Source organism: Leuciscus leuciscus (genome assembly GCF_965113295.1).
Source record: "Leuciscus leuciscus genome assembly, chromosome: 5".
NCBI lineage: Eukaryota > Metazoa > Chordata > Actinopteri > Cypriniformes > Leuciscidae > Leuciscus > Leuciscus leuciscus.
In genome coordinates this window covers 50,143,802-50,168,410 of record NC_138729.1, presented here as the reverse complement: position 1 = coordinate 50,168,410, position 24,609 = coordinate 50,143,802, and the positions used below count along the sequence as shown (strand labels likewise).

Below are 24,609 nucleotides of genomic sequence, written 5' to 3'. Positions count from 1 at the left end.
GAAACCCCATAACATTTTCATGAGATGTTGATTGATGACAATTAGGAAATTTGTCAGATTTAAATTACAAAATATGATAATATTTCAATAAGAGTGCTAAATTTGATTACTAAATTAATATTAAGAGTCATTTTAAAGACCAAGGAGGAGTTATTGTTATGGTGAAATTTCCAAACATTTGGTGTCTCTGGAAAGGTCTGAAGAATATGCTCTAAAACGGGAGACTTCCTGGGTCCCAGTGGGCATGAAAACGCAGTGCATGGGATGACCCAACCAGTGGGCACTGTTAAGGGCCAACAATGGAAACATAGATCTTTAACATGAATTCGTCGGTCAGTGAAGATTAAACAGTCAGTTTAAAACATGCTTATGCACTTTGCATGGGAAACTGTCTCTGTTAGCTTCGCGTTCGCTGGGTAAACGGTTGTTCATCATCGGCCTTCCGCGTTTTCCTGCGACTCTGCGCAGTGACGTGTCGCGTTGACGGCGGGTCGCGCGCTGTGGAGAAGCTGCGGGCTGAAGCGTGTGTGTGTGTGTGTGGAGCTCCGCCCTCCTTGCGCACTCCGCGGCCCGCCCAACGCCCGCTAACTCCCGATCCAACCCTGCCCGAGTCTGGGGGAATCCGACGGCCTGCCTGCCCGGGGAAAATCTGGAGGCCGCCCCGTGCGTTGATCTATGGTAAGCGCGCATGTACTGGTGAATCAGACCGCGCGAGGTTTATCCCGCAAGCTCGTTGCACGCGCACGCTGGATTAATGCACTGAAATTGCACGTTTTTGTTGCATTATGTTGCTGGAGACGCGAGGCCTCGGATTGGCCGCCGGGCCCCGGGCCTTTACGCAGGCCGCACTCAGGCCTTGTTCACTGGGGGAGGGTTATTGTTTATAAATGCTCTTGCATGCACGCACAGGCGCGCGACACTAAACGCCCCTTTGTTTCAAAGCTGAGAGCGCGTGCTCGCATATGTGTAATATGTATGCGTGGGAATTAAACGCGCGGGGTATTATGGCTCAAAATGGCGGGGTTTTGTTTTCAGTGGAAGGGGAAAAATTATGGCCACAACAAGGCGCCATGTTTATGTCCGGTTTCGGGTGCTGAAATACGAGGAAGCCTTCGCTGCTTTTCTCCGCGCGCGGGGGGTGGGAAGCTTCAGCGCGCGCTGCTACCTATTTTTTTTTTACAGTCTATGGCTGGTACACATATTCTTCTCAAATTGCATGAAGCTTCATGTGTTTCCTCTCATGCATAAAGCTTTTAATGCATTTTGCGTTGTATTTATAATGCATTGCATCATTTTATATAACAAGCCTAATGCACAACCATTTATTGGTGCTCATATGTGTGTCCAGTCACTCATCTTGTCGCAGTCATTTGCAAATTTAAGGGACATGCATGTCCGTGAATAATCTGCTCATATTTATTAGTCATATTCGTAAGTCTGCCTGTCTTTCTGCCTTCATATTTATCTGTCTATCTGTTTGCATGCATGCCTGCCTGTCTGTGTGTGTCTATTCAAGTGTACATCCATTTTAAACCTATTGTATGTTTACAATATGACAACTAGTTCTTGAACCCTTTCACATTGTTATGATCCCCCTTGTCCAGAAAGCAACGGCTTCATTCTGTATTTACTAATTTCTTCATATGTAATAGCTGGTCATTTTGTGTTTGGTTAAATGATTAATTGTATGTGTTGTTTGTTGTGTTAGTTGTGCCGTGGCCAATGAAGAATAAAGACGATGGATGAGGAGGTGACAAGGCTTGCTCTCCGCTCCCAGGAGCCGAAGATTATTCTGCATGGCTCAGGTAATAAACACACCAGACGTCTGTCCTTTCTAAGGTTATGATTTCTTTCATAATGCTAATGTTGCATCATTCTCATTCTAGAGATCATTTGTTCACAGAAGAGAAAGATTATTAAGTTGAAATTTGTATGAAAACAATTTGTAAACTTTTAGATGTACACTTGCATATCGATGGCATATGTGACATGAATATGATGGCATAAATAAGAAAAATCTAGAATTTTGTATAATTATTAACTATAATTATAATAAAAAAATATTTTTCATGTTATTAAATAAAAATGGTATATTTATAATTAAACATATACAATTATAAATATACTTTTATATTTGTAATATTTATATATTATTATATTTAATTATTTAAATGAAAAACATCAAATGCCACAACTCGCAACAAAAATATATTTTAATAAATAGTATTAAATTAATCTAGAGTTTTTTATAATATATCATCATAATTAATTATAATAATTATATATTTTTAAACAGTTAAATTAAAACAATTATATAATTATAACAATAAAAAAAATTACATATTATATATGTAGAAAAGCAGATATAAAATGGTAAATAATATATATTTTATGATAATATTATGATAATATTGTATATTATTATTATTACAAAAATGTGTTATGTTGTTATTGTCATCTAATGTTTTTATTATTCAATTTAATTAAAATATGATCAAATATTCATTAGAAATATATTTATGCTTATAGTGTATTACATTTTATATATATATATATATATATATAAAAAATAATGTCTGTGATTTACTTCTTTATTATTTTTGGAAATCTAGTAACCAGTGGTTAACCATTTCAATTGGTAATTATGAGTTGTGGTTTAGTGATCAAACTACTATAACTCAATCAGCAGTAGTTTTGGCAGGCACTAAGCGAGCGCACGTGTGTGTGTGTGTGTGTGTGTGTGTGTGTTGCAGGCGAGGGAGGTGCTGGAGATGAGGAGTATGTGGTGGAGCTGCAGGAGACAGTGCTGGTGTCTGAGGTGGAGGGGGAGGGGGGGTCGGTTCAGGGCTTCTCCTCCGACGAGCTCGTCATCCAGGACGCCGTCGAGGACGTGGTTGCCGAGTATGTGCACTGCGATGACGACGAGGGCGTTGCCGTGGAGACCTGTGTGATGTCACTGGAGGAAGAGGAGGAGGAGGAGGATGGTGTTGCCATGGCAGAGATGACCGAGGATGTTTTGGTGGCGGAGGGGAGAGAGCAGGACGGCCTGGACCCCGAACACGACTCGGACAGCTGTGGAGACTACCTGATGATCTCCTGTAATTCACTCTCTTTCTTTCTTTCTTTCTTTCATTCATTCATTCATTCGTTCATTCATAACACGACTCGGACAGCTGTGGAGACTACCTGATGATCTCCTGTAATTCACATTCATTCATTCATTCATTCATTCATTCATTCATTCATTCATTCATTCATAACACGACTCGGACAGCTGTGGAGACTACCTGATGATCTCCTGTAATTCACTCTCTTTCTTTCTTTCTTTCTTTCTTTCTTTAATTTATTCATTTATTCATTCATTTTGTTGATTAATTAATTAATTTGTTCACTCACTTAGTTGCCAGTTTATTTGTCGTTATTCATTTATTCCAATCAGTTTTTTGTTAATTCCTTCATTTATTTGTTCATTGGTTTCTAAGTCATTTATTCTATTGGTTAACTTTTTTTTATTTGTTCATTCATATTCGTTTAGTAGTGGTTGTTCATTTATTTATTCAATCAGTTTTTTTGTTTGTTCATTAATTAATTCATTTGTTTCTATCTAATTAATTTATTCTATTGGTTAACTAGTTAATTCGCTTATTTGATTGGTTATCAGTTATTTGTTCTTCATTTCAGTCATTTGTTTGTTTGTTTGTTTCTATTAGATCTTTTTGGACTCATTTCACTTCATTCGTTTTTCTGTCATAAAACGAATGATCTGTTCATAATGTCTTTCTTCCTTCGTGTAGTGGACGACGCTGGTAAGATGGTGTCGGGAGACGGCGAGGAGGTGACGGTAGAGGGAGCGATAGATGACCAGGAGGTGGAGAAAGATGAGGACGGACAGGAAGTCATTAAAGTTTACATCTTTAAAGCAGACTCGGGAGAGGACGACCTTGGTGAGTCAAGTGTCTGCAAGAGATTGAGCCAGTGTTACTTTTGTATTATTTATATACTTTTATAGTTTTGGCTAATATTTTGAATTGGCACTTATTTGTATTTTTTACATTTTCAATGTTTTAATTTTTTTTAAATTTTATTTTTAAATTTCTTTTTCTTTTTAAAACTATATTAAAAAGTTTTAGTAATTTTATGTGCTTTTGTAGTTTTTTTATTAGTTTTTGTTCTTTTATATTTCCATTTAGCTTTAATTGTTTAGTCATTTTAGTACTTCATTGTCAAGTCACTTTTATTTATACCTTTATTCTTGACATGGTTCCTGGTTCTAGTAAGAACTCGAGCTGCTGTGTTTTGGACCAGCTGTAGTTTGTTTATTAAGCGTGCAGGGCAACCACCCAGTAGAGCATTACAATAATATAGCCTTGAGGTCATGAACGCATGAACTAACTGTTCTGCATTTGTCATTGCCGGCATATGTCGTAGTTTAGATATATTTCTAAGATGGAAAAATGTGGTTTTACAGATGTTAGAAATGTGGCTTTCAAATGAAAAAAGTGGCATTAAAGAGCACACCCAGGTTAACTGGCGACAACGAGTAATTTGACAGAGCAGCCATCAAGTGTTAGACAGTATTCTGGGTTAATGCGTGCAGAGGTTTTTTGTCCAATAATTAGTAGGAAATTAATATTCATCTAAATTTTTATATCAAGTATGCATTCCGTAAATTTTGTGAGTTGGTTTGTTTCGTCAGGACGCAAAAAATATAGAGATGAGTATCATCAGCATAACAGTGAAAACTAATGCCATGCTTCCTAATGATATCTTCCAAGGGTAGCATGTGCAGGATGAAAAGCAACGGCCCTAGTACTGAGCCTTGCTGTACTCCATACTGAACTTGTGATCGATATGACACCTCTTCATTTACTGCTACAAATTGATAACGGTCAGATAAGTATGATTTGAACCATGTCAATGCAATTCCACTAATGCCAATTTAATTTGAGTCTATTCAAAAGGATGTTGTGGTTGATAGTATCAAATGCAGCACTAAGATCGAGTAACACTAATACAGAGATACAACCACGATCATACGATAAGAGCAAATCATTTGTAACTCTAATGAGCGCAGCTTTAGTACTATGAAACGGTCTAAATACTGACTGGAAATCGTCGCAGATTCCATTTCTTTCTAAAAAGAAACATAGTTGTGAAGATACTGCTTTTTCTAGTGTTTTTGACAGAAAAGGGAGATTCGATATAAGTCTGTAATTAACTAGTTCTCTAGGATCAAGTTGCGTTTTTTTTTAATAAGAGATTTAATAACAGCCAGCTTAAAAGCTTTTTGTACATATCCTAATGACAGTGATTATTTAATAATATTAGAAGGGTGTCTATGACTTCTGGAAGCATCTCTTTCAGTAGCTTAGTCGGTATAGGGTCTAACCAAGCGGCAACCTCCCTGTCTCTCTCTTGAAACCAACACGGAAGTGAATTAAACGGTAATTCATCAACTGGCCGCTTGAGGCAGGCTGCAAAAGTGAGTCAAATCTGTATCTCCCCCATGTTGAAATACCCAACTTTACAGCAGAAAAAAACATGTTTACAGCCTGGAGCAAAAAGTGGCTTTGGTCTATGCAGCTAATTTTGCCCTTCATGACAACTGTGAGGGGGGTGATTTTTTTTATAACTCATCCATTTAAATTATATTAAGCCTTAAATTTGTGCATAATTAAGGGTGTGTCCACTTTTGAGTGACAGGTGGATTCCCGCTGCTGTGGTCATTAGTCATCATTAGCCGTTTGTGTCACGTTAGGGTTTTTCGCCCATTTTCGTTTATCCGGGAGTGACGCACTGCCAAGATGGCGACGATTGGCCACGCCCACTTTGTGCTTCAAAAACGGTCTTCAGAAACCTACGGGTGACGGCACTGACACTACGTCCATATTTTTTTTTTACAGTCTATGGGTCTAACATACTGTACATGTTATTGATTTTTATGCTTTAACACGTTTAGAATATTCTTCCTCTTCTATAGCAAAGATATTATGGAATTTTTCCTCAGGGGGTCTACAGCACAGCCTCTGATGTGATACTGTAGTAGACGGTTGCATGGTTATATTTTTCTCATCTGATAGTATCAAACTTGCAAGTAAAGACATTCATAAAGTAATTACTGCTGTTCTGTTTGGAAATGTCCTAACCCAGATCTAGCAGTTTTTTGTTTAGGCCTTTCTGTATGCAGTGACACTGTCCTTCCACGAAATGCGATATACCTCTAGTTTTGTTTTCTTCCAGCTGTGCTCCATTTTGTTTTTCAGGCTGTTCCCTTGAGGGTGCGAGTGTGTTTGTTATACCACGGCATCTGACTGTTTTCCTTTATCTTCTTTAAGAAGGAGTCTCATTAAGACATTGTGACATTGAGTTCTTCTAAGCTATCTGGGATGCAGAGGAATAGAAACTGATCAGGAAGATTATTTATAAAGCAATCTTCAGTGATAGAAGTGATAGTTCTACCATATTTGTTACAAGGAGTTGATTTCACAGCCTTGTATAAATGTAGTATACACAAGACTAGATAATGATCTGAGATGTCATCGCTCTGCTGCAGAGTTTCAAGCCATCAACATTGATTCCATCATGTGACAATATTAGATCTAAAGTATGATTACGACAAAGAGTGGGTCCTGACACGTGTTGTCTAACGCCAATAGAGTGTAGAATGTCTGTAAATGCCAATCCTAATGCGTCTTTTTCATTATCTACATGTATATTAAAATCACCAATTATTAAGACTTTATCTGCAGCCAGTGCTAATTCAGATAGAAAATCAGCAAATTCTTTTGATAAAGTCTGTATGTTGCTCTGGTGGCCTTTATACAGGAATCATATAAATTACACATCAGCTAATGAAGTAGTTTTTGTATTACCTGAACGTTTGATCACACTATTTTATGTCATCATAATGAATTAGCTGCAAGGAACGTGAAATGTAATGCTATATTAGCCTGTTACTGATTTGGTGGGTTAATGCTGCACAGTTTTACACTAAAAACAATCGTACTAAAAGTACATTTGAACAAAAGTATTTGCAAGTAGGCTAATGGCAAAATATTTTTGTGCAACACAATTTTTTCACTGCCATAGACTTGACAAAAAGCATTACTAAAGTACAAACAAAATGCGATATAACTGTATGTGTACAATAAATAATATATATTTGCCTACCTGTCTATTAAAACACATCCGAGAGTGGATTCTCTGTGGACAGAACAAGTCCAAGTTTGTCGCGAAGCTCTCTCCATCTCGAAAACGCCACGCCGATTTTGATCCTTGTTTTATTTTTCCGTTTGTCCCAAAGCCTGCTTGCCTAAGTTGATCTACGTTTATGTTTTTTGGGGGATTTTCTGTACTAGCGCAGATATTACATAATTGATAGGCGACAATGACAAGGGACGAGCCATTATTTAAAACTGGAATTTCTCTGGATTTACAAATCCTTGGGAACTTTTGGGATAATGTAAGTACACAACTGCATGAAATATATCACACTGTGCAAGTGGTTTTTGAATATTTTATTAAAAAAATCTTACATATTGTACCTTTTAATTAAAATAATGTTAACTAAAATAAAATGATATAGAAACTATTATTTATTATAATTTATTTTCATTTAAGATTTTTGTCTATTATTTTATTAGTATTTAATATTTAGTCACGTGTATTTTATTTGATTTCCACTTTACTTCAGTTATGGAAAATTATTATTAATATTTTTTTGTTTAAAATTCATCACTGGATTTGGACCGTTGATGAAACCCTCAGTTCAGTAAGAAGTAGCAGAGGTGATGTGGTGATGATCAGAGTTTCTTCTGTGACGTGTGACAGAAATTCAAACTGAAACTGCAGACTCATAGTTCTGGTGGGCATGCTGGGTCTTTCTTGGGCATTTGCCACAGCTTCACTTGTGATCCAATAATGATATGCATCATGATCATGAAAATTTGTACCGTATTGTGAGGTAGTTGTTGGGACCCATCCAGACATTTTTCATTTTTGCCACTGAAAATGTTGCCAGGGCAAGTAAAGATCAGAAAAAATTCATGCTTTGTTCAAAATCGCCCCCTATACCTTCATTCACTATTCCCTACGTTACTCCACTAATATAGTCCACTTGAAGGAACGAATGAAGGGCTGTCGCTTTTGCATAGTTTGTGCTCGCTGTTTAATAATTATTTGAAATTGATCAAACTGGCAGCTCCAGTAGTAATGAAAAGATTTATCTTAAACTCTTTCATGGAAACTAGCATGTATAAACCTTAATTAAACAATTTAATAATAAAAAAAAAAGAATTTATACCTGGATGATATTACTCTGTAGCCACATTGGAACAGCGTTTGGAAAATGTATAAAAATCAGTTGTACACTCATTATTGCGGAGCATTGTGGGATTGAATGAGTGCTCTCGATAGTGTGCGCTATGGTTTCGGACACCACTACAAATAATGCCATATTTAAAGGGATACTTCACCGATTAGCATTAAGCTTTGTATCAGTAGAAACCTGGTAGTATTCTCAAATGACCGTGCTTCCCTCCCTCATGTCCCCCTGAGACCAGAGATTTCTGTATTGTGTGTCTGGAAAAAAAACTCAGATGACACAAAAATCATAATTTAGCTAATTTCTCCCGACACTGCCCTCTGTAACCGGTAGGCGTGGCTTGAGCGTGGCCTCGTAGGGCAGCGAAGCAAGTGCATTCTGGGAGTTGTTGTCTTTCATCCACATGAGCCAAAAATACATTTTCTGGCTTTTCTCAGTCTAGAAGGCACCAACTTTCTAAAATAATTTCACATTTCTACTACATAAATGACCCAATTTAAATACACATTCATCTTTCCAGAGGTGAAATATCCCTTTAAGGGTATAGGGGGAGATTTCGGACACAGCCCTAGTGATGCAAATTTCAGCAATCGGAAAATACACGTCCGAAACATCAAAAAGCTGAAATTATTTTGGAGGGCTGACTGAAACAGTGGGTGATGTTAAATCAGCATACAGAGTTCAATTATCCTAAAACATACGTTTTGGTAAACACAGTGCATCCCTAAAAAGCCCTTATTTGTGACCCTGGACCACAAAACCAGTCACATGGGTCAATTTATACATCATCTGAGATTTAAAATCTGAAAATCTGAGGGTGCAAAAAAATCGAAACATTGAGAAAATCTCCTTCAAAGTTGTCCATTTATGTTCACGATTGTGCAGCATTCACTCACACAAATAAGTGTTTTATATATTTACGGTAGGAAATGTACAAAATATCTTCATGGAACATGATCTTTACTTAATATCCTAATGATTCCTGGCATAAAAGAAAAATGGATAATTTTGACCCATACAATGTATTGTTGGGATATTGCCACAGATATACCCGTGCGACATGTGACTGGTTTTGTGGTCCAGGTTTCTGTGTGTCATTTGAATAACACCAGAGCGGTGAGTGATTGTCTGATGCTTGATTTGTGTGCAGGAGAGACGGTGGACCTCAGTGAGAATGAGGCGGTCGCTCTGGCTGAGCCTGTGATTCGGCCGCTGAGAGAGAAGATGGTCTACATGTCTGTGGGAGACGGTCATCATACACAGACTGATGGTGAGACTCTTACTGGGCGGTGTGACTCTATACACAGTGCAACAGTAGAAATGTGGCATCAGGTCTGACGTTTATACCGAGGCAGATATAATTGCAAGCACTGAATATATGAGCTCAACGCAAAGTTTTGTTGTTTATGGTTGTTGAGCAAAATCATTACTTAGCATGTTATTATAACAATAAATGGACATGCTTACAACAGGCTATTTTACAAAAAAAAATGTATGTCTTTAGTTCTTATTTTTATTTCAGTTTTAGTCATTTTAGTAATTCAACAAACTAAAAAATATAAATAAATTGCCTTGATAAATAACTGACATAAAATATATTAACATTATTTCAGTATTTCTTTCACTGGATTATCCAAAAATAGGCATTCATACATGATTATTTAATACAATTTTGTATTAAAAGCTGTTTTGTTTAATATAATATTTTAAGTACTTACATTTCCAGCTTAAATAACTATATTGTGATGTATAGCATTACTGATATAAAGTAATTCACACTGTGATTTAAGGTTTTAGTCTCTCTTCATAACACGTTTCCTTGATTATTGTCTGCAAACGCTCAAATAGCCTCTTAGTTTCTGCTCAGATTGCTTCATTCTTTCTGTTCTGCAAATGTCAAATTATGTAACTTTCTAGGAACTTGTCGAACCAGTTATCATTGTCCCAAACGTACTCCTGTTTGATTTACTAAGCTAATGTTTTCAAAGATGAAACTTTGAAGGATTGAATTGGCAATGAACATGCTACTTATGTGGATGATGTCATTGCCAATATTATTATTTAAGTTTCGACACTGTTGTTGAATATTTAGGTGAGTGTTTCTGTTTGGTTCTGTGGGTCTGAGCATCAGCTTGACGTGTTGTGTGTGTGTGTGTGTGTGTGTGTGTGTGTGCAGGAGGCTCTAAGCTCTCGGACGAGGTGTACATGGAAGTGGTGGTTGGAGGCGAGGAGCCGGTTCCTCATGACAGGCCGTATGATGGCACTGCGCTGAGCAAGGACTTCATGCCTGTTGCGTGGGCAGCTGCATACGGTCAGGACACTCGAAACGCTTCCTCATGTCACTGACACTACAAACCCAGATCATGTAGTAAAACAGGAACTTGAATAAGCCTGTGTCTATTGACTACAAACAACACAATGCAAGCACACAGGAATCATCAAATGTAGGGCTGGGTTATTGACTCATGATTTGTTTCATTCTCCATTTGAATGTATATCAGGTACAGTACAGGTCAATTTTTCTCTAGGGAAAATAATCTCAACTAATGCTGCAAAACTATACGGGGAACCCTGGCATTTGGTATAATTCTATAATATTAAAGTTTCAAATGAACAACACAAAAGTGAAAAACTACTAAATTCAATTGCCATTTATTTTTTTGATATAATAATAATAATAATAGTCAAATAAAAATGTATACAAACATTTAAACTGCATATTTACAACAGTTTTTATAATGTCTTTATAATAATAACAACTTTTTTATGATATATTTGTTTCTACTCCAATTCATTTTTTTAAATAGAAACATTTAAACATTGACTGTCATGACGGATTTATTCAAACATACGTTAAATAAAGAAGATATTAAACATTTAAAGAACATCAGAATGACATTTATTGTTTGAATTTCGTGATAAAACCCACGGAATTTGAAATACTTTTTTCATATCAAAAGTAACAAGGCAAAAAGTATATTTTTGATTTATTGAATGGAAGGCGCTACAAATAATGTTATGTTCGTGCATCAGCTGAAAACAGCATAGAATAAAATATTTATTCTTGGAATATCAATTCATCAAAATGAGAGCCAATTAAAATCGAGAAATTGATGTTGTCAACCCAGCAGTAATGAAACGTCAAAATACCCTTTCTTATATGTGCTGGACTAACACTAGAAACATTCATGTCAAATGTGCTGGTTAATCTGAGTTTAATTATGCATATCTTTTTTTCTGGCATTCAAAGCTTTTTATGTTTGGAAGTAGAAACTGGGTTGCTGAAACATACTCTCATGGTGTCTTTGATTATAGTGGTTGACTGATATGAGCATTTAGAAGGACAATGCCATTGTGATCTTGTATTCATTAGGATGTTTCTTCTGATCATAAATAATTCTTGAATATGCTGATGTGTCTGTCATAAGCAGGTGCGGACGAGGGCTGTGAGAACCGTAACGGAGCAGCGAGCGCGTTACTGCACATCGACGAGTCGGACGCACTGGACAAACTCAACCGGCAACACGGCAAGAAGAGACGAGCTGAACCCCGACAGGTCCAAACAGGTATTAGCACTCTCACCTGACACTAACTGCTTAAACCATTAGTTCCCTTCAGAATTCAAATATCCTGATAATTTACTCACCCTCCATGTCATCCAAGATGCTCATGTCTTTCGTTCTTCAGTTCTGATAATGCACATCTTTAAAATGCTGCAGAATGAATCTCATGACACCTGCCAAGTCTGGTTATCATTATAGTGGACTTCAATGGGGTCCAACGGGTTGAAGGTCCAAATGTGAGTTTCAGTGAGGCTTTAAGGGTTCTACACGATCCCAGCCGAGGCATAAGAGTCTTATCTAGACAAACCATCGGGCATTTTCTCATTTTCACTTTATATCCAACTTAAAATTTATCCTGTACTACCTTTTTTTAAAAAAAATTTTTAATTACAATTTTTTTAATTTAATTTAATTTAATTTAATTTTATTTTATTTTATTTTATTTTATTTTATTTTATTTTATTTTATTTTATTTTATTTTATTTTATTTTATTTTATTTTATTTTATTTTATTTTATTTTATTTTATTTTATTTTATTTTATTTTATTTTATTTTATTGTAAAGGGCATTTGACTTAGTCTTCACTTTGTAAAAACTAGCTCGGTACTTCCGCCTACGTCACGCTTGACATTTTAACGTGATCACGTGATGCGTGGCGCATCACAGATAGTGCAAGACGAGCATTTGTGGTTAAAAATATATATATTTTGTTGTTTTTTAGAAAATGAGCGATGGTTTGTCTAGATAAGACTCTTATGCCTCGGCTGGGATCGTGTAGAGCCTTTAAAGCTGCACTGAAACTCACATTTGGACCTTCAACCCCATTGAAGTCACTATATGGAGAAAAATCTAAGCTTTTTAGTCGTTGTTATGACTTAGGGCTGCCAAATTAAAATTCGAATTTCAAACATTCATATGCAAACACGGTGCATTTGAACTTTAGGTGTGCATCAGGCAGCTTTATCAGTGGTGCACAAGATGTGATGATGTTGCATGAGTCATCGTTGTGTTTAATGTTTTTGTTTGCCTATCCAGTTGAACCCATTAGATGTGGCGCTGATGTTGTTCATTCAAAACATTGCAGAAATAGAGAAGCTCAATGCAGAGAAGATCTTGGATCACATTTTCTGCACCACTTTTCCATTGTTTTCTATGTAAACAAGCGCTAGATCAGCGCTTTGGCTTTTTGTATTAAAATATGCTTTTTTGTTCATAATTGTTTATGCAATTTATAAACGTTAGTTTAAATGCTATGCACTTTTTACTGACAGCCATTTATTAAATTGCTTTAAATAAAGAATTTAATGTGCTTCATTAATATTTTGCTAATGGCGCCCTCTTGTGGCCTCAGGAGATGAGCCAAAAGCTTTTTTTCCCCAACTAAAATATTGCCAATATTCATGTAAAATTGTAATATTAGTAAAAAAAAAAAAAAAAAGTTTGTTTTTCAGCCGGTTTGACAGCCCTATTATGATTCTGCTTAGTAGTCAACAGATTTTTTTAGTGCCTGATCATTAAAGATGATTTAATGATAGAGAATAAGAATTCTCTATTCTTTTAATAAAGTTAATTTGAATGTTTACTTAAAATTCACTAAGCAAATTAAAATGTACACTAAACATTAGGTTATCAGTAGAAACTGACGAGTGGAATGACCAATAACTTCACACATTGATCAGTGGTGCCTATATTGTGTGTGTATGTGTGTGTATATATATATATATATATATAGTTTTTGTTGAGGTTAAGTAAGAGATTACATGTTATGTTTATACTTTTATCTATTGCACTGCGGGACCATTTAAAATGATCTAGTGAAATCAAAATGATGGTGAAAAACTAAAAGAAATGTGACCAGTCACAGCAGAAATATACATTTTGCCTTTGTAAAAATATATGCATTTTTACCTTGATGTTGAAAAAATAAGACCGTTTGTAACTAACATGTTTTCAAAGGTTTTCAAAAGGTTTCTGGTGGAATTAAATAAAGTAAATTATTGCCATAATTAATTTGTATGTTGTATTTAGTGTTATTTTACTACTATTTTGAATATATATATATATATATTCAGTTTTCATTTTCATATGTGGTTTTGTCTTTTTTTTTTTTTTAACTGTTTAATTTTATTTATTTATTTATTTATTCGTTTTCATTTGTTTCCAGTTTCCAGTTAGTAATTTTAGTTCTTCAACTTAAATGCATTTCAGTTAAGTGCCAAGGCAACATTTTTATTCAGTTTGTATTTCATCTAATGCATATATCAATGAGCTCATTGTTTCTGCCTTAAATTCTTACATTGTTAAAATTAATACATTTTTAGCTAACTGTGATTTGTACATTTAGAAAATATGTAACTTAGACAGTTACCTCTGATAACAGATCACATAAAGTATAATGTGGACCATTTTCTGTAAAGCTGCATTGAAACGATGTGTATTGTGAAAAGCGCCATGCAAATAAATGTGAATGAATTTAATATATTTTATTTCAAATTTATTTCAATTAACATAAATGCTTCTTTTAATAGTTTTAGTTCTATCTGCATAATATCAGCTATTGGCTACAAAACTGATTTTCCTTCATCCTCTCACTGTCCGTATCTCTCATTCCTCCCCAGCGATCATCATCGGCCCGTACGGACAGCCTCTGACGGTCTACCCCTGCATGCTGTGCGGTAAGAAGTTCAAATCCCGCGGCTTCCTGAAGCGCCACACTCGCAACCACCACCAGGACGTGTTGAGCCGCAAGAAGTACCAGTGCACGGACTGCGACTTCACCACCAACAAAAAAGCCAGTCTGCACAACCACATGGAGGTCCACGCGCTCAGCAACAAAGCACCGTTCGAATGCGAGACCTGCGGTAAAGAGTTTCACCAGCAGGCGGCGCTGTTCTCGCACCGTCTCCAGCACCACCACCGCGAACAGAAAACGCCCACTGCAATCGCGTCGCCTTCTCCTCCTGCCGCCACGGCAAAGACGCACAAATGCAAGTTTTGCGATTACGAGACTGCCGAGCAAGGGCTGCTCAATCGCCACCTGCTGGCCGTTCACAGTAAGAGCTTCCCGCACATATGCGTGGAATGCGGGAAAGGTTTCCGCCACCCGTCGGAGCTAAAAAAACACATGCGCACGCACACCGGCGAGAAGCCGTACTCGTGCATGTACTGCGATTACAAATCCGCCGATTCGTCTAACCTAAAAACGCACGTGAAAACGAAGCACAGCCGCGAGCTTCCGTTTCGCTGCGAACGTTGCGGTCAAACGTTCGCCGAGGAGGACGAGCTAACGCAACACGCCACGACACACGAGGACGCTCGCGGACACCAGTGCAACCACTGCGACCATCGCAGCTCCAACTCCAGCGACCTGAAACGGCACGTCATTTCCGTGCACACTAAAGACTATCCGCACAAGTGCGCCATCTGCGGGAAAGGCTTCCACCGGCCGTCCGAGCTTAAGAAACACTCCGCGTCGCACAAAGCCAAGAAACTGCACCAGTGCCGCCACTGCAACTTTAAGATCGCTGATCCGTTCGTACTCAGCCGGCACATCTTATCCGTTCACACGAAGGAGCAACAGCAGCAGCAACAACAAACGCCACAACAGCCGACTCCGCCCACTTCCGAGTCGTCGCCACCACAAGCCCCGCCCACAGAAAAGAGCGCCCCCAAGAGGACTATAGGGGCGGCGCAGTTAGCGGCGCCCTCGGTAAAGAAAGCCATTGGCTCCAAGGGTCCGCGGGAAAGGCGTGTGTATCAGTGTCAGTATTGCGACTACAGCACGGGAGACGCGTCTGGCTTCAAAAGACACGTTATTTCCATCCATACTAAAGACTATCCTCACCGCTGTCAGTACTGCTCGAAGGGCTTCCGGAGACCTTCGGAGAAAAACCAGCACATTATGAGACATCATAAAGACATGGTGCCGGGAGAATGAACACCTTCCTTTTCTTCCTCCTGCTCACTTCCATAAAGACACTACAACAACCATTGATTCGAAATCCCTCATGTTAGCAAAGACCTCTCATGCATAGCAGCGCGTGTGTGTGTGTGTGTGTGTGTCTGTATGCGAAAGCGTGCATATGAACATGCTTTATGCTTAATGATCACATGGTTTGCAATCTTAAAGGAACAGTTCACCCTAAAATTTAAGGTGTCGTCATTCACTCGCCCTCATGTTGTTTAAGACCGGCAAGACTTTCTTTCTACCAAGGAATGTAAAAGTTTTTTTTTTAGTTTGTTTTAAAAAAAGAGAGAGAATATCCTGGTTAATCTTTTTTGCACAATTATATTGGCTTAATATTTAATTTAATAGATTATGATGATAATGTATTATATAAATATTAAACGTTTCGTTAACGCTTTACAATAAGGTTAATTAGTTAACATGAGTATATTAACTTACATGACCTAACCGTGAGGAATACATTTGTTACTGTATTTATTCATCTTTGTTAATGTTAGTTAATTAAAATAAAGATGTTTGTTCATGTTAGTTCACAGCGCATTAACTAATGCTAACAAGATTTTAATAAAGTGTTAGTAAATGTTGCAATTAACAAAGATTAATAAATTCTGTTTAAGTGCAGTTCATTATTAGTTCATGCCATCTAATGTAGTTAATGTTAACTAATCAACCTTATTGTAAAGTGTTACCAATGTTTCTTATCATAAATGCTCTAAAAAGCACCATAATTATAGTCTTTACGACTTTTTGCACTATATTCGTGATGCATATTAGCGAGGACAACCCCAAACACTGAAATTTTCCTCTCTTCTCTAGGAAATAAAACCGCATACGACATGAGGGTGAGTAAATAATGACATTTTTGTGTTTTGGGTGGACTATTCCTTTAACTTTAGACGTTTTATGTTTGGTTGTGTACCGTAACAGATGAAACTAATATGTTATTATCCTCTGGGATCAGGTGCATATTCCTGAAGCATTTTTTGAGTCTTGCGTTCACTCTTGTCATCAAGCGTGTTGTTAACTAAAATCCTCCGAGCGCATAAACTCTCGGAAATGCTTTTTGAATATAGGACCATCATGTCATGGATTTCTCACTCAATCTTGCACTTTACTAGCATGTCCGTCTGCTTGATCGCTGTTTAAAAACGTGGACGTTGTCAGATGACACCAGGAAATGTTTTTAATGTTCAGAAAAAACGTTGGAAATTACCGAGCTGTTTTCCATAGGCACTAAAAACTCAGTCTTATTTTGCAATGTTAGTATGACCAGGACAGGGTAATGGGGAATGTGTGGTCTCTCTAAACTTTAAGGATGGCAGGAAGCGTTTATCATTACTGATCTGTTGAAGAATCAAACAATTACATCTGGAACAAACGACTAATATGTTTGAAAGGAATAGTTCACCTTGAAAGTGAAAAAGTCATTTACTCACTATCACATTCATGTCTTTTCCCATTAAGCTGCTGTTTTCATTAAGGGCACGCTCATAAAAAGACCAAAAAATGCCATAATAGTAGTTCATATGGTCATATGTACTTGTGTAATGACAATAAAGTTGAATCTAATCTAATACGATTAGTCAGTATTTGCAAAAATTTTTGGCTTTCATGTGATTTAAAGAGACAGTTCAACCAAAAATGAAAATTGTCGTCAAGCTGTTCCAAACCTGCGTTCAGTTCTTCTGTTGAACACAAAAGATGATATTTTGAAGAATGTTGGTAACAAAGTAGTTTCTGGACCCCATTGACTTCAATAGTGTAGAAACAAATACAATGGAAGTCAATTGGGACCAGAAAAAATTTTTTTTTTGTTATTAATACAGAAATTAATACAGGTTTGGAACAACTTGAGAGTGAGTAAATGACAGAATTTGAGTTTTTTGTGAACTATGCCTTTAACTTTTGCTCTGTTTCTTAGAAGTCAGAAGATTTGGAATATATATAACAACATTTATTGCTTTTTTTGTCCGTTTTGGAGCTTTTCAGTCACTATATATGTTATAAAAAGCTCCAAAACGAACAAAAAAAAGCAATAAATGTAGTTTATATGACTTTTATGTTGTTATATATATTCAAAATCTTACCAAATTTGACTAAAAATCTCTTTGAAAATACATGATGATAGAATTTTTCTTTAGGTGAACTATTCCTTTTAAGGTTTGTGCAGAACTAGTTGTCTACTGCTGCATTTCTTTTTTAATTTAGTTTTAACTTGCTGGATCAAGTCCATTCACCTCCAGAACAAAGTTGTTTTACACACAGTTCTCTGCCTTCACTTTCCTATCATTGTTAGTCATTTTGAGCGCACGCTGAACCCACCGCAGGACACTCATAGCATGGCTCTATGAGACTGCAGCAATGCATTTTGGGTATGTGAGACCAGATGCTCCCTCTTTCATTTTAAGAAAGCTTGAATTCGGTGGTGACAGATTTTAATCATGCAAGGGTAAATGTTTTCTCATGTTGTAAGCTGATTTAAATGCATTTCACTTGGATGTATGGGACCACAGAACTTACTAAACATGTTGACTAAATTGTCATGTCAGGATCCCGCCTGGGTCATTTTTAACCCAACAATCAAGAGAGATACACAAAAACATAATGGTAGTATTTTTTGTTTTACTTTTATGCTAATTTAAATACAAATCATTGTATTTCATTCAGTTTTTTTTTTAGATTACAGTAATGATATCATTATTGAAAAATGAATTGTAATCATAGAAATTAAAAATATCACCTGTTAATGTTGAAATAGGGTTTTCATTACTGTAAAATTAAATATAAAAATGATTTTACTGCAATACAAGTATTGGTATTTAAATTTTCACTTCTGTTATATAAAATAAATAATGAGTAAAAAATTATTTTCAGTGTCACAATGCAAAAATTAATGCTCCAAATAGATTCAAAATATAATTGATTATTTTAATCTCTTGTTTTTGGGGTGAAAATTGACTTGAGAATTATTTATTTAAATTTTTTTTTTTTTGCCATTTGAACTCTAATCACTATATTAGATTCAGTTTGCCAATCATGTCTTGCAAAAGCATTTTTGATGACCCTATTTGACAGTATCAGGCCGAGCGTTCCTCTCATCAGTGTGCACAACGTGCAGTATGAGTTTTTATTTAAAAAGTCGATTAGAAATGATCATATTTCTGTGTGTATGTGTACGAGTGTGTGTGTTAGAAGAGTTTTCTGGTTTATTCTCAAAGAAATGCATCAGATATGTTTGCCGTTGCCAATAACCTCTCACCTTTATAACCCTTTGAGTGACCGTTCATAGTGATGATACTGTTCGGCTGTGTTCGTGTACGGTCAGTGCAGTTACACGCATCATAGCCTCCTGATACCTACTAATTGACTTAATAGTCGACGTCAGACCTCACTCAAGCTGGCATCCCTTACAGTTACCAAGGCGAACTAAAAACTGGGATTGACACGGCAAATCATGTTGGAAATGCTCTGTTTTGTGTGTGTGTGTAACGTTAATTGAATCAATTTGGATCAAAATTCCACTAACCTGTGATGGATGATGTCATACCCAGCTTTGCATGTGATTGGCTAGAGGTTTCCAAAGGAACTTGAAAAAGCCTCAGTTTGTGTCCGAACAGCACCATTAGTAATGAGGGCCACGCGTTCTTCTCGCTCAAACGATGCCATTGGTCGGGAAGGGAATCGGTCACTTCTCCTAACGTTCCCGGGCCTCTTCCTCTCCCTCTCCCTGTGATCATTTTTATACTGCAGATATTTATTTGCTCACCGTTTAAACTTTGTTGTATAGTTAAATGTAAGTAGGAATCTATGGGACTATAACTTATTGTTTTGTACACAGATCTGTAAAGAGAGAGTGTAGATGTAAACACTTTGGAAAGAGGAGTTCAGAACTTTGTGTTGTCATGGATGTATCTTCACATTTGTTTAAAAATGATAAAAAAGGAAATAAAAGGCAAAGTATTTTCCTGCATTCTCTGTTTATTATGGAAGTGTGTGGTTCAGGGTCTTTTTGTAAATGCTTCCCATTTACATTTATTCATGTGGGAGATGCTTTTAGCCAAAGCAATTTACTGTGAAGTCCATAAGATTGATTATTTATATGCATTAATATGAATACGGTACCAGTCAAATATTTTGGACACACCTGACTGAAATTGTTTCTCATGAAGAGACTAAAGAGGAGCAGAACTTTGAAAAGCAAAAACAATACATCTTTATTACATAATTTTCATACTTCCATGTTTTTCTTTCAGTTTGAATTAGAGCCAGTCTGGTCTTTTTTTATGATCTTCTCTACCTCTTTTTTTTTCTTCACTTTATGCATCAATATGTTTTACAGTGACTGTGCCACTTCAATTTCTTATATAATCAGTAAGTTATGACAACACATTTTTTATGTAATACAAGATTCAACTAATTTTTTACTATTGTTGGTCATTTTGAGCGCACGCTGAACCCACCGCAGGACATTCATAGCATAGCTCTATGAGACTGCAGCAATGCATTTTGGGTATGTGAGACCAGATGCTCCCTCTTTCATTTGAAGAAAGCTTGAATTCTGTGGTAACAGATTTTAATCATGCAAGGGTAAATGTTTTCTCATGTTGTAAGCTGATTTAAATGCATTTCACTTGGATGTATGGGACCACAGAACTTACTAAACATGTTGACTAAATTGTCATGTCAGGATCCCGCCTGGGTCATTTTTAACCCAACCATCAAGAGAGATAAACAAAAACATAATGGTAGTATTTTTTGTTTTACTTTTATGCTAATTTAAATACAAATCATTGTATTTCATTAAGTTTTTTTTAGATTACAGTAATGATATCATCATTGAAAAATGAATTGTAATCATAGGAATTAAATAAGTATTAAAAATAGCACCTGTTAATGTTGAAATAGTGTTTTCATTACTGTAAAATAAAATATAAAAAATATTTTACGGCAATACATTGGTATTTAAGTTTCACTACTGTTATATAAAATAAATAAAATATTTTTAGTGTCACAAGGCAAAACTTAAGGGTCAAAATAGATAAAAAATATAATTGATTATTTTAATCTCAGTTAAACAGATTATTTTAGTCAGTTTAATGTAATTTAAGTTGAATAAATGTAAATATTTAAGTACGATCAACTTGTATGTTTAAGGCAGCAAGTTTTTTCTTTTTTTATACAGTGAAAGTAATCAGACTCACATATGCTCTAATTTTTTTATTATTATTATTTTTTATTAGAAGAACCATTGGATCCACCAAAGAACCTTTTTGTGAATATTCTTAAAACAACCATTATTTTTTTCTTGTGAAGAACATTTTAATAATCTGAAAACTTTATTCCGCTCTAAATATCTTTTGTGGAATGGAAAGGTTTCATAGATGTTTAAGATTCTTTATGGAACCATCAATGCCAAAAAATAATTTTATATTTAAGAGTGTATGTTAGTCTCATGATTATAAAAAAAGCCACATAACAGAGATTCAAAAAAGATTTTATTGGTCCAAAAACTCATGAAGAAATGATAGTAAATGATGAAAAGAACTTTAAGAGGGATAAAGGGACTGCTATGAGAGTGTAACACTAGAGGGCACATTAAATGTTTCACTATGAGTCAGTCAGGAATCAGGATTCAGAGAGGATCTTCAAATCAGCACATTAAGGGCACTCGTCTAGAGAGAAAAGATGGACAGGTCAGGTCTGAAGAGGTTATTAATCAGCTATTTGCTTACTATAGACACAATGTTTTACCATTTTTAGGCAGGAGGGCGATGTTCTCCGGCAGAATGCCTTGCTCCAAAGAAAAGGCAGTGAACTTGTCCAAGACATCCTGGCTCAGGTCGGGTGTTCGGCCTACAAAAAACAGTACAAGCACATCGAAATGTCACAGAAACAATCAAGAAGCACCGGCTAAAACCAGAATCATTCAAACCTTAGTAGATCATTTTAGATGTTTTTTACAGTGCACATTACAGGCTGAAATTTAAGTTAGATTAGAAAACAGCATTTATAATCCATTTTTCTTCCGTTACATGTTTCAGAGAGAGAGGAATAAGATGTTCAACAAGAAACATTGATTAGCATTTGTTAACATGAACTAACAATGAGGCATACTTCTAAAGCATTTATTAATCTTAGTTCATGTTAAATTCAGTATTACTAACACATTATTAAAAATCAAGATTTACTTGATAACTTGAGATAATATGAACAAACAAAGAACAGTTTAACTAAATGTAAACAAAGATAAGAAATAAGCCTGTAACAAATGTTTTGCTCATTGTTAGTTAATGCATTATGATGGGACCTTATTTTAAAGTGTTACCAGAAAGTAATTTCAGAATTGTACAGGTTATTACATTTTTAGTAAATTGATAAATTGATAAATTGCTGACGGTGTCAGCAGCCATGTCACCCTGTAGCCCAAGACCGGTTGCCCACTGAAGCTAAGCAGGGCTGAGCCTGGTTAGTACCTGGGAAACCTCCTGAGAAAACCAGGTTGCTGCTGGAAGAGGTGTTAGTGAGGCCAGCAGGGGGCGCTCACCCTGTGGTCTGTGTGGGTCCTAACGCCCCAGTATAGTGATGGGGACACTATACTGTCAAAGAGCACCGTCCTTCGGATGAGACGTAAAACCGAGGTCCTGACTCTCTGTGGTCATTAAAAATCCCAGGATGTCTTTCGAAAGAGTAGGGGTGTAACCCCGGCATCCTGGCCAAATTTGCCCAGTGGCCTCTGTCCATCATGGCCTCCTAATCATCCTCATATACTGATTGGCTTCATCACTGTCTCCTCTCCACCAGTAAGCTGGTGTGTGGTGGGCGTTCTGGCGCAATATGGCTGCCGTCGCATCATCCAAGTGGATGCTGCACATTGGTGGTGGTTGAGGAGATTCCCCCCTTCTATGTAAAGCGCTTTGAGTGCCGAGAAAAGCGCTATATAAATGTAATGAATTATTATTATTATTATTATTATAAAATAATAACATGACTAATAACAGTCAGTTTGGATTTCATGTTTACTGCAAGGGTGTTACTAAAGGGCACAATGGTTCAGGAAATGCATTTTTACTTGACTGTGCATCACCACATGAGTTACAATGCCTTTCTCTCATTATGATCAGGGGTTGAAGCCAAAAATAATATTTTGACTGAAAATATTTCCTCGGCCAAACCCCATCCCACAGAATGTCACACACACAAGATCAGTTTCTTCTTCTTCTTGTAATTAGGAGTATATTGAGTACATGCTTTACCTTCACAAATGAAAAACTCAAAGAACATTTGCATTTAAAGAAAGGCCATTGTGAACTGCCTTTCTATTATTTACACACTAGATGAAATTTCAATGTTTTCAATCTAATGCTTTAACAAGACTTGACTCTTTGTGATGTAGTCATACAAATAATTAACCATTTGCATAACTTTAACACAAGTTTTTAGTTCTCAAATAATAAAAGCCAACAGAGCTTTTGCCGAAAAGTGAGCTAATATCACAAACTATACACAATATAATATCTGTTTTTAACCTAGCCATTATAAATGAATAATATAATGTTTTCCACAATGATCCACACTACAAAATGGAAATGCAGAATGTTTATGTTTATTGTTGACAAAACACAATCACATATTCGAAACGGGAATGGCCTTAAATAAGAAATGATTCAAGGATTATTTTGCATAGGTGTTACAATTCAATCAAATGCCAATGCAATACTTCTGTGTCCAGAGGCAAATTAGCCATTTTTATGAGCATCAAAGATTGGTTGCAGCAACTTGTTTTTGGACTAATCTGTTCATTTAATGGTTCAATTGTTCACTCATGAAGACAGTCACTTGTCAGACAGACACACATATTTATATTTATACAATACTACTATTATGGCATTATAATTAATAGGTGCTTGTGTTTTTAAATTGAGCTTATATTTGATATTTTAAACTGAGTATTTGCCTGAGAAGTTTCGAACCAGCAAATGAGAAATGGTGGTAAAATTAAATTAGCAAATGCTTATAACTCTGAGTGTGGTTGACTTATTTTCACGGGAGTCATCTCATTAGTTTCCTGAATCCTTGCCGAGTCCAACGATGCCAAACATGCTATGTTTGTGTTTGCCTTACGGTTTGTATAGCGTTGTGATTTAGCGCTTAAAAAACATTTGCCAATATCTTCGAAACCAATCGAGACGAAACCACCGTCAGAAGTTTGTCGTTGGCTAAACGCTAATGCCCAAATATCAAAATATTAATAGTAAGTGGCAAGAAAATTTAAACAAAGTCAGGTGTGGGTCATTTTTTATATGTTTATGCATATAAATGTCTATAACTCCAAAACAAAATGAGGTATTTTCACCAAATTTGACACACGCATGTATGGACTCACTGTGAGGACACATAAAAAGATGGTAGGATTGTTGGTGCTATAATAGAACAAAACATGAAATTGCCATTGACTTCAATACAGTATTGAGATGTAAAATGCTATACTTAGCGAATACAATGGTGTAACATTATGAAACTCAGTATGTGCCATCAGCACTATGCCCTGAAGGTACTCAAAAGAGTTTGAGACAGCGCCACCTTTTGGTCAAAGGTTGTAACAAAATTACCCAAAATACTAATAACTTTTGAATAAATCTGCCTATTGTAACGGCACTGGTCTTAATAGATTCCTTGGGTCAAGCCGAAAACATAGATACCAAGTTTGTCGTATTTGGCCAAACTTCCTGTCCGCCATCTTGATTTTCATTCAATA

The 24,609-nt window shown here is 36.2% G+C and overlaps 1 protein-coding gene and 1 long non-coding RNA gene across 3 annotated transcripts; one reads left to right on the top strand and one right to left on the bottom strand.

Annotated features, from left to right (window-relative positions):
• Positions 1 to 236: 236 nt before the first annotated feature.
• LOC309499690 (zinc finger Y-chromosomal protein 1) lies at positions 237 to 19,824 on the top strand. 2 transcript variants are annotated; one of them, XM_082171080.1, is made up of 9 exons: positions 237 to 678; positions 1,709 to 1,805; positions 2,754 to 3,098; positions 3,795 to 3,944; positions 9,474 to 9,593; positions 10,500 to 10,634; positions 11,755 to 11,889; positions 14,506 to 17,396; positions 17,438 to 19,824. In XM_082171080.1, the coding sequence occupies exons 2-8, from the start codon at positions 1,739 to 1,741 to the stop codon at positions 15,822 to 15,824; spliced, it is 2,271 nt and encodes a 756-aa protein (XP_082027206.1). In that variant the 5' UTR covers positions 237 to 678; positions 1,709 to 1,738; the 3' UTR covers positions 15,825 to 17,396; positions 17,438 to 19,824. The 2 variants fall into 2 exon arrangements, with proteins under 2 accessions (XP_082027206.1, XP_082027207.1); XM_082171081.1 differs by lacking the exons at positions 237 to 678; positions 1,709 to 1,805; positions 2,754 to 3,098 and adding an exon at positions 3,217 to 3,300.
• Positions 19,825 to 21,332: 1,508 nt separating this feature from the next.
• LOC309499752 lies at positions 21,333 to 22,245 on the bottom strand. The gene is made up of 2 exons (XR_014206323.1): positions 21,606 to 22,245; positions 21,333 to 21,526 (listed from the first exon to the last, which is right to left on the bottom strand). It is a non-coding gene; the product is annotated as an uncharacterized lncRNA (long non-coding RNA).
• Between the last annotated feature and the right edge of the window lie 2,364 nt (positions 22,246 to 24,609).

Excerpts from the sequence above, each read along its gene's own strand:
- LOC309499690 (XM_082171080.1), top strand. The coding sequence starts at position 1,739 with ATGGATGAGGAGGTGACAAGGCTTGCTCTCCGCTCCCAGGAGCCGAAG. Across the intron at positions 3,099-3,794 it reads AGACTACCTGATGATCTCCT|TGGACGACGCTGGTAAGATG; the intron begins GTAATTCACTCT and ends TCCTTCGTGTAG. Across the intron at positions 10,635-11,754 it reads TGCGTGGGCAGCTGCATACG|GTGCGGACGAGGGCTGTGAG; the intron begins GTCAGGACACTC and ends TGTCATAAGCAG.